This window comes from Cyanistes caeruleus, chromosome 4 (genome assembly GCF_971803275.1).
Source record: "Cyanistes caeruleus chromosome 4, bCyaCae1.hap1.1, whole genome shotgun sequence".
NCBI lineage: Eukaryota > Metazoa > Chordata > Aves > Passeriformes > Paridae > Cyanistes > Cyanistes caeruleus.
In genome coordinates, this window is record NC_141704.1 from 54,415,926 (window position 1) to 54,431,352 (window position 15,427).

At 39.5% G+C, this 15,427-nt stretch overlaps 1 protein-coding gene and 1 long non-coding RNA gene across 6 annotated transcripts in view; both read right to left on the minus strand.

The window, feature by feature from the left end:
* Window positions 1-726: 726 nt before the first annotated feature.
* Window positions 727-2,676, minus strand: LOC147653647 (uncharacterized). Its single transcript, XR_015285972.1, has 2 exons — window positions 2,542-2,676; window positions 727-1,871 (listed from the first exon to the last, which is right to left on the minus strand). It is a non-coding gene; the product is annotated as an uncharacterized LOC147653647 (long non-coding RNA).
* Window positions 2,677-4,701: 2,025 nt separating this feature from the next.
* The window catches only part of MYBPC1 (myosin binding protein C1), a 69,267-nt gene continuing 58,541 nt past the window's right edge, over window positions 4,702-15,427 (minus strand). For 2 of the 5 annotated variants that reach the window (XM_023937109.2, XM_023937094.2), the window contains 6 exons: window positions 13,890-14,049; window positions 12,338-12,474; window positions 11,260-11,446; window positions 8,903-8,961; window positions 7,352-7,391; window positions 5,332-5,419 (listed from right to left, as the gene is read on the minus strand). In XM_023937109.2, coding sequence (XP_023792877.2) covers window positions 7,371-7,391; window positions 8,903-8,961; window positions 11,260-11,446; window positions 12,338-12,474; window positions 13,890-14,049 — 564 coding nt within the window. In that variant the 3' untranslated portion in view covers window positions 5,332-5,419; window positions 7,352-7,370. Of the gene's footprint in view, window positions 5,420-7,351; window positions 7,392-8,902; window positions 8,962-11,259; window positions 11,447-12,337; window positions 12,475-13,889; window positions 14,050-15,427 lie in introns of all 5 variants that reach the window. The other 3 variants (XM_086884734.1, XM_023937132.2, XM_023937117.2) reach the window with 2 other exon arrangements.

A 15,427-nucleotide genomic window follows, 5' to 3' on the forward strand; every position in this document is an offset into this window, starting at 1 on the left:
ATTCACAAACTTTTACTTTTTTAGTTAGTGTCCAGGCCAGCCATTCAGAGTAACCCTGATGTGTGGTGGCGCAGACATGGAGCACATAGAATGGCATGAGTGGCCATCTAGCATTAGTATTTCTGTGAGAAATCACATGGATGCATTGTGCTACCCTGAGTTTTTCTTTTAATGTATCATGATTGTTCTCTTTCTCTTCTCTTCTCTTTCTCTTCTCTTCTCTTCTCTTCTCTTCTCTTCTCTTCTCTTCTCTTCTCTTCTCTTCTCTTCTCTTCTCTTCTCTTCTCTTCTCTTCTCTTCTCTTCTCTTCTCTTCTCTTCTCTTCTCTTCTCTTCTCTTCTCTTCTCTTCTCTTCTCTTCTCTTCTCTTCTCTTCTCTTCTCTTCTCTTCTCTTCTCTTCTCTTCTCTTCTCTTCTCTTCTCTTCTCTTCTCTTCTCTTCTCTTCTCTTCTCTTCTCTTCCCTTCTCCCCTCCCCTCCCCTCCCCTCCCCTCCCCTCCCCTCCCCTCCCCGAGTGAGTGCCGCTCGCAGCCGGGATTTGCCTTATTCGGCTGATTTCCCTATCGCAAGTTTCATCACGCAGATAGTGGCCGTAGCGGGGGTGCACGCAGCAGGTGGCCAGGAGGATTTTTGCTGAAGCAAAGCATAAAGGCAGGGTTTGAGCAGCAGGTGACCTCCCTGCGGCCAGCAGGACGGGACAGCCGTGCCTGCAGGGAGCTGACCCCACGCTGTCACCCAAGGATCCCTCCACAGCCCGGAGGAGACCCGTTTCCTGGGCAGTTCTGCTCTCCGGAGCACCTGCACACGGTGTTACACAGGACTTACTTCGCCTCCTTTCCTTGCTTGGAGAGAGTGCTTCAGAGCAACTGCGCCTTTTCAGAAATCGTGGTACATCAAATTATTTGAATTGGTCATGTGAAGGATTTTAGATGTATCCCTGAATTTCCGGGAAGGTGTGTGGTTTCTGAGTGAGGCCAAGGAAAAGCTGTGTAGCTGAAGTAGAAAGTGAAAAATACAACCTGCAACGTCATCTTCTTTGTATTGGAAATTCTTTTTTTAAGTTGCTCCACTGTGAGCCAGAGGGTGCAGCTTTCTGTCCAGATACTACAATTTCCTGGACATTCAAAGCTTCCTGTTATTCAAAGCGAGCTGATCCACTTCAACTGATAAAGGTATTATGTGTTTAAGTAGGTTTCTCTGCTGCAAGAGTCAGGGATGCTTGACACTTGTTAAATGGAGGTTTCCAAATCCCACAATGTGCTGTGTACATTCCAAGTGCTATGTCATTCATCAGCTGATTTAATTTACAGATCAGTAAAGACAGTATGATGCAGCAGTGGTCATTAGAGGCCAAAGCAGAGGGGATAGGAACTGCTAGCAAAAAAGAAGGTAACATATAATCTAGTAAAGAAAAGTTCAGTTAGAGCCAGCTAGAGAATGGCAAAAGGGAAACCTGGCAGATTCACAGCCAGTCAAATCCCCAGTCCACTGGAATCACTACATTTGGAAGAAAGCAAAACTCTGTTTAGTTTAATATCCTGTGCGTCATTGTGGTCAATGAGCATAATAGAACTTGTATTTATGGAGAGATTGCTCATGTTCTTTGGATACCTGGAGGAAAAAAAGAGGAACTAGGGAAAGAAGTGGAGGGGAAAATCATTGGCATAAAAAGCAAGGGCCACATTAGAGGAAGAAACAGATTCCCTACTGAATTTATCACTGGGCTTGGGAAGGGTTTTTTTTTTAATTTCAAAAGTATTCAGCAACAGAGCATAGATTTAGAAAACACAGAATTTTAAGTCCAGCATGTTTAGTCTTCCAGAGCTTCCTCAGCATTCAGGATACAGTTTAGCTTCCAAAGCAGCAGCTTTACCTGTCAGTCAGGAAAGCAGGACATGAAAGTCAAGTGACAGTAAGTACACTGTGCTTAAATTAGAATGCCTTTTGCTCCAGAATCTCAAAATGCAACAAAAGACTTTCATAAAGTAAGGGTCCCTTCACAATGGTCTTTAAAAGGTACCAGTATTACACTTTTATTTTTCCCTCTAAAAGAAAGTTCAAGAAACTTGAAATATTTCTTATAAAAGGAATACTTTTTAAAATTTCTGACTCTCCATAAAGACCTAATTAACAGTATATCCTAATTTAAATAATCTTTTAAAAATTACTTGTCTCTTTTTTCTTTCTCTCCTTTATATTTGTGAGATTGTTTTCAGTAAGGGAAAAATGTGCTGGCAGTAGCTGTGTCCTTTCAATGCAAATGGGTAACTGCAGTGCCTCTATCAATCTCCACATATACCAATTTGAGAACAGAGCTGTATTTCTACATTTATATGCCAAATAACCTTCCATGTGCAAAAAAAAAACAAACAACAATAAATAGAAGCCAAAAGAAGACCAACTATTTTCCTCTGGCTTCATTAAAAATAAATTTAAAAAAAAAAAAAGTAATTTTTATTAATCTTTGTGTGTCTATCTATGTGTGTTTACGTGTATTTGCTGTCCTCTGTTACTTCTAGGTCTATTTCAGGTTCACTAATTACCTGGAAATCCCTGTGACTTTGGAGAAATTTCTTTGGAGCATTGTGTCTCATCTTCTACAGCATGATCTTCTCCAGCTTCTCTTCCTTCTAAATTTCTTTTCCTGCAGTTGCTGTCTTTGGTACCTCTTTGTTTTCCTAAATTGGTATTAATTGCAGATTTCATTAGCATTTTCCTAACTCTGTGGGTTTGGTCACATCCACCAAACACCACCCCTGGAGAATCCCATAGAGCAAATTGTCATAAATCAAAACTTTGCCTTCTATCATTCTCTAGATAAGGTTCTACGGCATGTTTTAAATCTCTGGAAATCCCCGCCCTGCCCCACGCCTTCCAGTCATTTCTCTGGCAGTCGCTTAACTCTTAATCCAGCGTGGTGGCTGCTCGGTGCAGTCTGAATTTAGAGCACATTAATGCCCTGCCCACGGCCTGGTGCCCTTCCTGCCGGCGTGCTGCATCCCCAGCCCCAGGGACAAACAGTGGCAAATGCTGGGCAGCGCGGGGGGGAGGGACTGGGGACAGCCGAGTACAGCGCTCACTGTTCACACAGGGAAAAGGAGCTTAGTTCAGCTTGGCCTTTAACAACGCTGGCCTCTGGGAGAAATTAGAGTAGCTAATTCCATCCACGGAGAGCCCGCAGGAGCTGAGGTTGTGCTGGCTTCCAGGTTATTATGTGTGGGATATCGGGACTGAGGGGGCAGATAAACGTGAGCTTGAAGCTGTAAACATTATTCATACAAAGTGCAGATGGCTGTGTGCCTCTTACTCTTACTGACAAGCACAAACTCCCAACAACTAGCTTTTGGTGCTGACCATAACAGGCTGATACTGCTTTAAATGAGGGCCATGTGCTTGAATGCTTAAGCCTCCATGGCATTTAATCAAACTGACCTTGTTCTGCAGCTTTCTGTGCTTCAAAATAGATGGAGGGAATCTCAATTCACTGGTGAGATACAGAATAAACAGAAATTATTAATCCTGTATGAAATTCTCTTCATAGTAGATGTATTGCTTTCTTTAACGTGTAGATGTGAATGAATGTGTAGGAGAGGATTGAGTTTGGCAGGAACAGGGTGAAATGCAGGTGGGGTGTGGGGGCATGTCCAGGATCACTGGGAATGCAGAATTGCTTCCCTGCACAGATAGCAGTACAGAAGAAATCACAAAGCTAAAAATAAGGGAGAAAAGAAAAACTATCTATCTATCTATCTATCTATCTATCTATCTATCTATCTATCTATCTATCTATCTATCTATCTATCTATCTATCTCTGAGAGTAAGATTCACAGAACAACATGAGAAAAATGCACTCAGATCCCCAAAGCAAAAAAGTGGGGGCACAACTGTAAAAACACTTCAGCTGTGGCAGTTCAGAGTTACACATTCTTTTATTATTGCATAATTACTGACTGCTGAATGTTTGAAAATGCACTGACATCAAATAAACATCTTGTGATGTACTACTGGTCTAAGCAGGCCTTTATAAACCCTAATTGGAGATCAGCCATTAGCCAGTGAGCAGATAACCTGCCCTATTTGTACAGCCAGAGTGAGAACTGGTAAATAAATGACAGGGCAATAGGGAACGGACAACCTGGCCAAAGTGTGTGTGACCTTGTGTCTCACATGCTTCAGGGTGTGCTGGAGACTGAGGGACAATTGCCCCCTCTCCTTGAAAAGAGAGAGAGAGAGAGAGAGAGAGAGAGAATGAGAGAGAGAGAGAGAGAAAGAACTTGGAGGTTAATGATGCTGAAGCTGGACAAGAAATGTAGCCACTCTACCTTCTCAGGCACTTTTGCCATGCACAGTGAACTCACCACTGCTGGGTCTGAGTCCCTTTTCTGATGTGATAGCTACAAGAGCTCCATGAATTACAGGGAAAGGGGAGTGGATCCAGAACAGTGGAAGCCATTGTGGTTGGCATTTATCACATTTAAAATATTGAAAACACATAGATTAAAAATTGCATGTATCTGTAGCATTTATCTCCACTCACATTCCGTGTCATGTATCTTAAGGTGTAAACCCAATGTGGTAGGTGACTGCTGATACTGTTTTCCACTCCGTGTGGTGAGCACAAGTTCCTGCTTTATTGTAAGTGGAAATAAAGTGAAAAGAAATGTGGTGAAATGAGACAGAAGAAAAGTAAACAAGAACTGAATACATCTTAAACACTTCATGTTTATTGTACATTAAATAAAACAATTCCAGTTAAGTTGAGAGACCCATGGGTCAGATTTAGGAAATCAAAACTTCTATAGGAAGATATGTTCAGCTTAAATGATCATTAATTACATATGCATTAGTTACATTATAGTGAAACCATATTCTGTTAAACAATTCTCAGGTGAATAAGATACATTATCAGAGGTATGTATTCCAAGGATCTTATTGCACATCTACAGGCTAATCCATGTACTTCCAGTGTGAGGAAGATATGCTTTGTACCACTGAGTACAGACTGACTGCCTCCTTATGCTTGTCACACAGCTTCCCCTCTTTCCTCATTAAAAAACAGAACACGATATCAAACAGAAAATAAAGCTGAACATTACAAAACGTGTGTTGTCTTCAGTTCATTTCAACCTCAAAGCAATCCATGCGTATTCTTTCTTTTCAGTAAGAGCAGGTAGGGAAAACAAAAGGACAATTAGGGGGAAAAAAAAAAAGAAGTCGTAAGATCCCCCACTGCACGTGTTTTTCTGTCATTGCAAGAGCTAAAATGTTATTCTGCTACCAACTTCCAGTGCAGTGGGAGGAAGCACTGTGGACGGAGTCTCACTTCCCTTCGGTTTTGTCTGCCTGCACTTCACGCATATACGAGTCAATGATATGCGGAGGCACTCCATCCATTAATAGCTTGAAGAACGAAAGCCCACCTACAAACAAGGAAAGCAGGTAATATTCAGGCTGAAGGTCCCTGGAGCAACAGCTTTGCACCTTTATTCTCTGGCATAAGTGACAAGTTTTAGTCAGTCCCTATTACATACTTTGAGATGTGGTAAAATTCAGCCCTGCTCAAAAGTCCAGTATGACATCTGACCGTTATTTAATTGGTACTATACAGACCTTTCCTGTCCTCTTGTGCAGGGTGAATTTCATTGCTAGGGTATCATATATTTAGTCATTTATCTCACTACATGCAATAGTTCACGATAAACTTCACTTCAAATAACTCTCCTGACTTTCCATCGCACTGGGTGGAGTATGGTCAGAGATGGAAGTCAGTGCAGGGGGAACAGAGTAGAAACACTGACCAGGATGAGTTGTGGAAAACATGCAGAGATATTCAATTTATTCTAGTTTTGGGTCTTAAAATGGTTTCTAGGTATTTAGCAAAATATTTACCACGTTGATTGAAAGTAACAAGTGGGATGACATACATGAAAGAATAATAAAAAAAGCCAGGATTTCAGGTGCAGTCTCCAGAGAGAAAGGTGATGAAAGCTGAAATTTTAATCTGCTGGGGAAGTCGGAGGAATCATTTTGGAATTGCTTTTAAATTCACTTTAAATTCACTTTTAAATTCACTAAATTCAAAGGTTCACTTTTGAAGTGAATAACCCCCAGGTTGTTCAGCCTGGGGAAGGGAAGGTTCCAGGGAGACCTCAGAGCACCTTCCAGTACCTAAAGGGAACTTACAAGAGAGCTGGAGAAGCACTTTTTACAAGGGCCTGCTGTGATAGGACAAGGGGAGGTGGCTTCAAATTGGAAGAGGGTGGGTGCAGATTAGATATAAAGATGACATTCTTTACTGTGAAGATGGTGGGGCCCTGGCACACATCGCCCATAGAGGTTGTGGATGCCCCACATCACTGAAATAAAACCATAGAAACTAGTATTTCTGCTAGTTTCATTGAAATCAAATGATGTTTGGAAGAAACAGTGGGAAAAAGATAAATATTTTGCTAAAAACTTTAGAATCTGCCCTTTCTCCAGACAAAGGGTGTAAATTACTTTAAGAAATATACCATTACTATTCCTTTTACAAATCTGAATGAATATTGTGTTCTGCAAGTTGCAAACCACCCACTGACAGGTGCACTTACCTTCTGAGCTTTTCTGGAACACACCAAAAGCTTTAAAGCAAAAGTACATTGCCAGGGTGAAGAGAACACTCTCTGACTGCTTCAGCTAAATGCAATTGAGCTGATACTTATTACAACATTTATGCCAAGTACAGATTTTTTAAGAATTTACAACCTTTATTAACACAAGGATTATTCAATTAAAATGCTATTAGTTACTAGCAATTATGAGACTGTGCTGTCTCATTTAATGTCACCATTGTGGCAGAACAGTTTGCTCCCAACCTTAGGTAGATGCGCAATACAGACAAAAAAGAAAAAAAAAGCATGCTTTTTGGCATTCTTTCAGCTTTTTGGCATTCTTTCAGCTCATGGAGTGCAAGTTGTGCTATGAATCATTCATTTTTAAAAGAAGTTAACGCTGGAATAAATATTTTGTTTATGTAGAGGCATATTCCTACAAAAAATAACTTGCTGTAAATACATAATGCTCTTTTTATTACTTACATTTTATTCATGCTAGTTATTCATGCTAAGTCATGCACTGTTAAATTCCATTGGAACATGCACCATTAGAATATATGGGTTGTACCACTAAGAATTATTTGTAAGTAACGAGCAATTACTAAAATCTGAATTTATATGCCTTAAAAACACCATGCTGCTAACTTGTAAAGACATTTTCATTAAGTGACATAATGAAAATCATGCCATACTAGGCAGACATTGTATGACTTATAAACAGACATAAGCTTCATATGCAAGAACCATATGAAAGCTTACCTTAGATGACAATATACATTCAAAAATCCTTACTGTGTAACTAAGGAAGAGAGAGAAAGAGAAGTAACAATTTAATTGCAAACACAAAAGTGGAGAGAAAACGTTGAGTGAAATTATTATTACAATTATGTCAAGGTGATAATTTAATCCTTAGTCATGTAAAATATATGGGAATAGAAGCACATGAAGAGTAAAAGGTAGGGATCCAGTTCCACTTCAAAATTATCATTAATATGTAAAAGCTAGATTAATAGGTACAAGTAACTATAAAAACCTCTAATTAGTCTAAAGTATAGATTGGAACCAAACTATGTTTATGATAAAAGTTTCCAAATGTAGCTTCAAAGAAGCTAACATACATATTTATATATATATATATATATGCATATAGTATTTTCCACCAGGGGAAAAAAAAGGCACACACATAACACTGAAGCATATATATATATATGTTGAAACTCTGTAAGGCAAAATAATCAAGTACAGACTAATTATATATCTGTGCACTAAAGTATGTACCTTGTCATATATTCACATTTACATTACTAGAGCATGCTATTTACTCTGTAGGAGCCCTTATCTTTAATTAAACATTTTAATTAAATCTATTAAAAACCCATATATATACACTTATCTATATGTAATGTCTATAAAAGCATGAAACTTTCTGCCTACTGTAAACTTTTAAGAAAAACAGTCCAATAATTAAAAAGCTGCAGAAACAGTATTCAGTCTGATCTTGAAACGTATTTAGGACTGAAATTGTAAGTCTGGATGCATAATATATTGCAGACCAGTTTCTGGGCATCACTGTCATTTTAAAACTGCACTGTTAATATTCTGAATGTGGGCAAGGTTGCATGGAAAGAGACATTTCTATAGAAAGAGTCAAAATTTCTGAACTCCAATGAACTTGAATGTAAAATAAGCTCCAGAAGAAATGAAGTAAGCGAAGTAAAATTTTCTGCTTGTAAGTAATTAAATCAAGATTTCATCTTTAAAATCACTAGGTTAAGTTCAGGCATGGATTATCATTCTGAGCACTAATTTATTACCAAAGAATGATCTGTTGTAAAGTGATCTGTTAATGTTAATGATCTGTTAAGTGCAGCAAATGACTTCATGATACTTCTGGTCTTTCAATAATTCTACAAACTAACTGAGGGCTGTTTTTTTTTGAAATGCGTATTTCTTTCTTCTGGAAAGATCTAAGTGTTGTGGTCAAACATATTCATAGTCATTAAATAAATAAATTAAACAAATAAATGTATAGATAATTAAATCAATAAATTTATAGATACATGTACTTTTATGAAATATGTCTAAAACCTTAGTAATTCTGATATTAAATACCCATATGGTTGGATATTGTCTTGATTAATTTGGCCTTCTTTGCTCATGTGACATAGACAATGTATGCCATGAGACTCTAGCTAGTTTAATCTAAAAAAGCAAAGAAATACACACTTTGCATGCAGAAAATGCGTTTGCATGTGGAAAGAGAGGGTGGGAATGAAATGGAATGTCCAGAGGAGTACGCGCATTATAAACCTGATTATCCCCCGCCAAGCTGAGTGGTTCTCCTGGATTAATTACTCCATGATAGATCACTGCAGAATTAGAATATTTATAGTGGTATTTATTCACATTTGAAATTCTTCCCAGTTGATCTTAACACCTTCTAAAAACAATATTTCTTATACAGCAACTTTGCTATCACCAATCTATTATTAGAGTGTTCACCAACCTTTATTTCACTTCTAAGATAAAGGTTCTCCAAAGCTGCTTTTTTTCAATGATAAAAGAAGCACAACACCTTATCTAATTCTTTTCATCGACCTCGGTGAAGCTGATAAGGAATCAGTTCTTTAGTGCTTGTAATTAGGGATCTCCTTCAACAAACTCAAAAGATATATATGGTATTTTTTGTAATGAGATTCTGCATATGTTGTTATCTTTCAGGATAGATGAGAGTCATCTATTACGTGACTTTTTACGCAAATACATTAAAAAAAAGAAAAAAGACACTACAGGTGCAGTTGTACTGAGTGGGTCACGTAACTTTAAATTCACTCAGCAAATCTTAAAAGCAAAGAACAAGAGATTGTATGTCTGAAATAACACCAGTACATGAAAAACCTCTTATGAGGACAGAATAAGATTTTATTATTTTAATTGTGCTTATAAGTATCACTAAAATGTTTTTAGGAAACGAGCATTACATTTAACAACAACTAGGGAGGTTAACTTTACACCTAAAATAGTGTAAGAAAATGGCTAAAAATGTAGAGTATTGTAGCATACTGATAGTATTCATAACCAGAATATTCCTAACTAGTCAGTTGTTCCAATATTATTCACACTCTGAAATCCTAGGCTGTTCAGATACTTTTGGGGCTGAGCATTTATATAGGCACAATAAATTTAACTTCTCAAATACGTCAGAGATAGATAGCTAAAAGTAATTCTAGCCAGCAGAAGGGAATATAGCTTGCTACAATAAATACTCTTGCAGGGCACAGAGCTCTCTAACACAACTTACTAGTAAGTCATACCTACTATCTGTAGTAATAGCACCGTAGCTCGTATGTTCACCAGATAGGCAGCAGAGCCTTGAGCCTGTTAGTCTTATTCAGACAACATTCAGCTCTATCTCATCATCTTACAAATCCAGACCTTGATAGTTACTTGCTGGAATAAAGCTGAACCAGTTTAAAGCTGTACATAGGAAAACACACACACACACACACACACACACACACACACACTGCAATTCATTTCCAGTGAGTCAGAAATCTGCAGGTCTCTGCTCTGCATCAGCGTGGTGAGCAGTCATCTGGGGAACCCTCCTAAATGAACAAATAGGCTGGGAAACGTAAGAGGATGATAAATCAACATGTAAGTCAATAGGAGAGAGAAATAAGATGTAATGATGTCTTTGTATTCTGGCTGTTTAAGAGTAATTTGCTATATTTGCCTAGATCAAACCCTGAGCCTACCCTGGTTTGCTAAGCTTCAGCTGCTGTGTTCAGTTAGCAACATAACTTGGCTTTTCAGTATAAAAGAATAGACAAAGCAACCTTCTCAGGTGTTGAGGTCTTCTGTTATGCTGTGAAATAGAAAGTTTTCTTGTGATTAAGGAAAGCAATCTTCCAGGATGGGGACAATGACTTTTAAACACAGTATCTTAAAAACAAAAAAGTAAAAACTAAGAAATACATTATGCATATTTTCATTACATTATTTAAGTGTTCAAATTAACATAGACCAAGCATTTATTGAAATGTCTTCTTGCTGGCAAATTTGAGCTGTGGGACAAGATACATCAGAAAATACAGAAAATGGAAACTGAAATGCAAAATAAACACATTGCAATCCATAAAAATTTTAAGTGTCTTCATTATAGATTAGCATGACGGAAGTAATGTAATTAAAGTCATACTGATGTCACCTAAATTCCCTCTGAATTCCTTAATTTGACACTTCCTATCAGATGGTTTTAGGCAGCTTCCCTTATAACCTCAGAAGAATTTTTTGAGAAACACTTAGTTTATTCCACAGTTGAAACTGAGCCTTTGGTGGGAATTAGTCCAGCTAATTATGACCTTATCTTTTCCTAGGAGGTAATTTTCTGAAAAATATGGTCCAAATATTATTCATTAGTTGTCCTATCCAAGTCCTGTTGCCATTCATGGTATCCCAGTTAATTCTAAACTACCTGAAATTCATAAAAATTATTCATTAATGGAAACAAAACAAAATAAATCAACCAATATTATTTTGTCCTATCAGAGCTATTGATTTAACCCAGGAAAGTTGGACTCCCTTTTGCATTTGCCCTGCATCCTTTCAGCTCTGCAGACAGTGCTCAGGCAGAGAGGGTGCTTGCAAAGTTTTAAAGCCCTTACCTCTTACTTCCAGTTTGCAGTCCACTTCTGCCTCTCCCAGTTCATTGACTGCTCGGCAGGTGTAAGTGCCTCCATCGTAGGGGCTGGGTTTGCGGATCTCCAAGGTACACACCCCTTGGTTGCTGAACATCCGGTACCTTGGGTCGTTCATTATGAGCACTTTGTTTTTCATCCAGGTTATTTTGGGCTGTGGTAAAAAAAGCAAACCAAGAAACAAACACAAACAACGACAAAAAAAGAAAGCCCAAATGCACAAACCTGTGAACTGAAATATTTTTTTCCCCTATTTTGTGGTGTTCAGTTACAGCTGAGTCAACTACAAATGATAAAAAAATAGATGAAGTAGTGATAGAAAGGAAACTGTAAATCTTAAAGACAAGCATTGGCTGCATCATACATCTGATTTTTAGCACTTTTTTTTCAGTGCAGCTCTAATTTAAGTCATAAGCACAAGCCCGTTACCAATACAAGGACTATGTAATAATAGCAAACATTTGATCATTAGCTTTTGACATCCAGTTCCTATAAGTCAATTAGAAAAACATATTTTTCCACAGTAATTTGCACAGTTGGAAACTGTGAAGGGTGAACAACATTCCAAATTTCTCATTTTACTTGGCCAGTTCAGTTTCTCACGCCAGAAAAAGAATCTCAAAAAGACACAATTCAGAAGAAATCACAAGACATATTGTGGGTCTGAGAAACAAGGTGGCACCCAGAGCATTCCTGCAATGTGCTTACTTTGAGAATAATTAGCTCTTTATAGAGTAGTTATGGCTTTATTTTAGTAACAACTTTTACTGGTATATAAACTGTACAGCTGTTGTCAGTGAGACTCCCAGCAAAGCCCGGCCTTTTCCTGAGGTTCTGCCCCTTCACCGAGTTAGCTGTGCATTAACTATCACTGTGCCTGTAGCACAGGTAAGCTGCTCCTTAATTTCTGCATTCTTTAGAACCCACACCTGTCTGTTTGCCTTCAGCCTGGCTCATCAGTTAAACGGTAAAAGAGGCATTTTACTTTTACTGTCAGGTTAAACTCTCCCGTGTTTTCGGCGCTGCTGTCAGAGCTGTGCTGTACCTTGGGGTTGCCCCGGACGCTGCAGTTCAGGGTGGCATTGTAACCAGCTACAGCAAACGTGTTCACCAGGGGCTGAGTGAACAGCGGCCGCTCGCTGAAGTCAAAGTCATCGTAAACTGGGTACTTGTAGACTTTACCTATGAAGTGAAAATTAAACATTTATCAAAAGAGCATTGGCTGGCAGCTAAACACCCAAGCGCATTAAATGGCTGCTCAGAGTCAGTTCTGATCTGCACTGCTTCAGGTACTAACGTGACTCCAGTAACTGCACTTGTAGGGGAGGCTGAAGGTGGGTCTGCACAGTGATTATAGCCCTTGGTCATTGGTGTCTGAGAGCTTCTCTTTGTTTCCTGTGCAGGTGGTACACAAAGCAATACATATAATTCCATGTCTGTGCCCTGCATGCTACAGAGAAGGATGGATCCTGACCCGAGTACTGCAGGATGCCTGTCTTTGGCAAGCTTTCTTCACTCTGCTGCCAGCTATTTTTTATGTTTTTTTCTGATTATAAACTCTCCATGTATCTGAAAATCCATTTAGCTTTCTGCTTCAAACAGTACACTGAAAATAAAGATACCTGAACAGATGTAGTGTCTGAACAAGGAAAATGTGGTAATAACATGTATTTTCTCACTGCCAGTTTATCTCCACTCTGCAATGGAGATTACCACCAACAAATCCTCTTCAGCCACACACTCAGCTGGCATTTAAAGTGGCTGGACAGACAGACATTCCTATGCACAGGTATCATTATGCAGCTTTGCTTCACTGAAAGCTGATCCAAGCTCTCATACTGACTTCAGTGCAGCTTAGGCCTGATACTTGCTCTCATGTGAAGGGCAAGTGCTGAAAAAGAACTCCTAGAGCCATTCTCTTGCTCATGGCTACAGTCTTTCAGCCTGGTTGTGTGGGTTGTAGAGGCTGTCTGTCCTCTGCATCATGGCAGTCATATATTCCTTCCTTTCAGACAAACTGCTTTGATTTTCTTCCTGTAAGCTGTTTGGTTTTAGAATTTCCTTTCCATAGGAAAGTTTTGTGGTTTTGAAGCTTACAGTGCCATTTCCAACTGACATCTTCTGAAATGTCAGGATTTTTGACTGCAGAATCAGAATTTTCCCAACCCCACCCTCAGGAGATATGAAGCAGGGGTTGTGCTTTTCTATTGCATCCTGCCTGAAATGGAAGGAGTGCCTGCAGAGTGGATGCCAAGTCTCCAGTGGAGGGCAGTGACCCACTGCATCTAACAGAACAGCTGCTTTATTCATCTCCGGCTCTTGTCAACGCAAATGTGCCAGTGGTGATGTGAGCCTGAGATCCAAAACCATAGAAGATGTCAGAACATGGGAGAAATGTCCCACTCCTGACTAAAAGCAGTGACTGTGAGCTATGTGGGCAAACCAAGGAGTCTGAATAGGAAATGCCCTGGATGTTGTACCTGGCCTTGGGGCTGGGAGTGCCTCGGAACGCTTTAGAGATACGGCCCTTAGCTCTAGTCACATTCCAGCCTCTGAGCACCCCCTTCCCCCTGACGAGGCATGGAAAATTAACTAACCATCCTTTGCAATCAAAGCACTCTCTTTGGTCATGGTTGCATCCTCGCTGAGGCCGCACATGTTCTCAGCAAACACCCTGAAGTAGTACTCGTTGCCTATGACCAGCTCGTTGATGGTGGCACTGGTGCGGTGATAGTGCTCGATCACGGTGAACCACTCCTGAAAGGCACAGACACACAGGGTGAGCCCCCCAGCACCCACTGGAAGAATCATCAAGCTTCTGGGAGTAGGTTCTTTGCAGAGAATACAGCTAACAACAATCAATAATGAAATGACTTGTAGCAGCAGCACTGCAGAGCTCACTGCTGGGCAGTGAAGGCCGAATGGAAAGTGAACCCTACTGAAATGTTACGCTGGCAGCTGGAAGGGTTCATTTTAGGAACTGCAGTATCACAAAGGTTGTGTTGTGTGGGCAAGGCAGGCTCCCTCATTCCTTATCCACACTGCTGGCAGAGGAAGTACAGCTGCAGATAACAAAACTGCATTCCTGTGGGGAAGGCAATAGCATGTGCTGTTCTGCAGTGATATGCACTCACAAGAGGGCACCAATCTGCCCTCTCTCACAGGCTGAGTGTTTGTGAGAAATGCAGTTCTGTGCTGTGGTCCTCTGATGTCTAAAGGCCAAGATGGGCAAGTGGCTTTTAGTGCTTTAGTCTTGCAGCAGTAACAGGATGTGTGAATTCTGTCCTATTACACAATACCTAAACAACAGTCTGAGATGAAAGAGGTTAACACTAAAAATGCAACTAGTTTAAAGTGCAATATGAACACAGCAATGTATTTTGTTTTCCTTTACTCCGCTCTAAATAGTTTTCTTGCTTTTCTAAAGATGAACTTGTGCTGAGTTCCCTGTACCACAGTTTGCATTAATATTTGGTCAACTTTAGGAGACAAAATTCCTTTGGGAAAACAGTTTTTTGTATAAAAAACAGCTGTGCCAGAATTGCAAAATGCACCACCACTGTGAGGAAAGTGACTTGAATGATTCTAGTGAATCTAGGGTTCACACTGAGCCCTGGATGCTGCTTGCTGTTGTCACTTTCTCCTTACCACAGTAATTTAGAGGGGACATTGTTCTGGTCACTGTAGCAGAGACCATGTCTTCCTACAGTCTCAAGAGAGGGAGAAAGAAAAAAAAAAAGGATGGGAAGGAAAATAGTGGCATAGGAAGAATTAATTGATCAGACCATGAAGGAGATCAACATACTAATGTGGGGGATAGGAGGGGACAGCAAAAGTTTTTCCTGGAGAAAACAACTCCCAAAATATTGCCCTAGATTACCAGTGTTTAAATTTGCAGTAAATGTTAAATGGGAATCTGGTTTCTGTCTTTTAAGAAAGTGTAAAATTTTTGTTAGTTTAATGAAAATAATAAATATTTCTGCATTGCACTTTCCATCTGTAAATCTCAGAGAGGTTCCAGAATTACCTATGTACTGTTTTGCTGTGGGTAGTAAGGAGTGGCAGTGACTTACACAGTGTGACATTGCAGGCTTGAAAACAGCAGCAATGGTACACTTTTGTTCTGGTAGAAGCC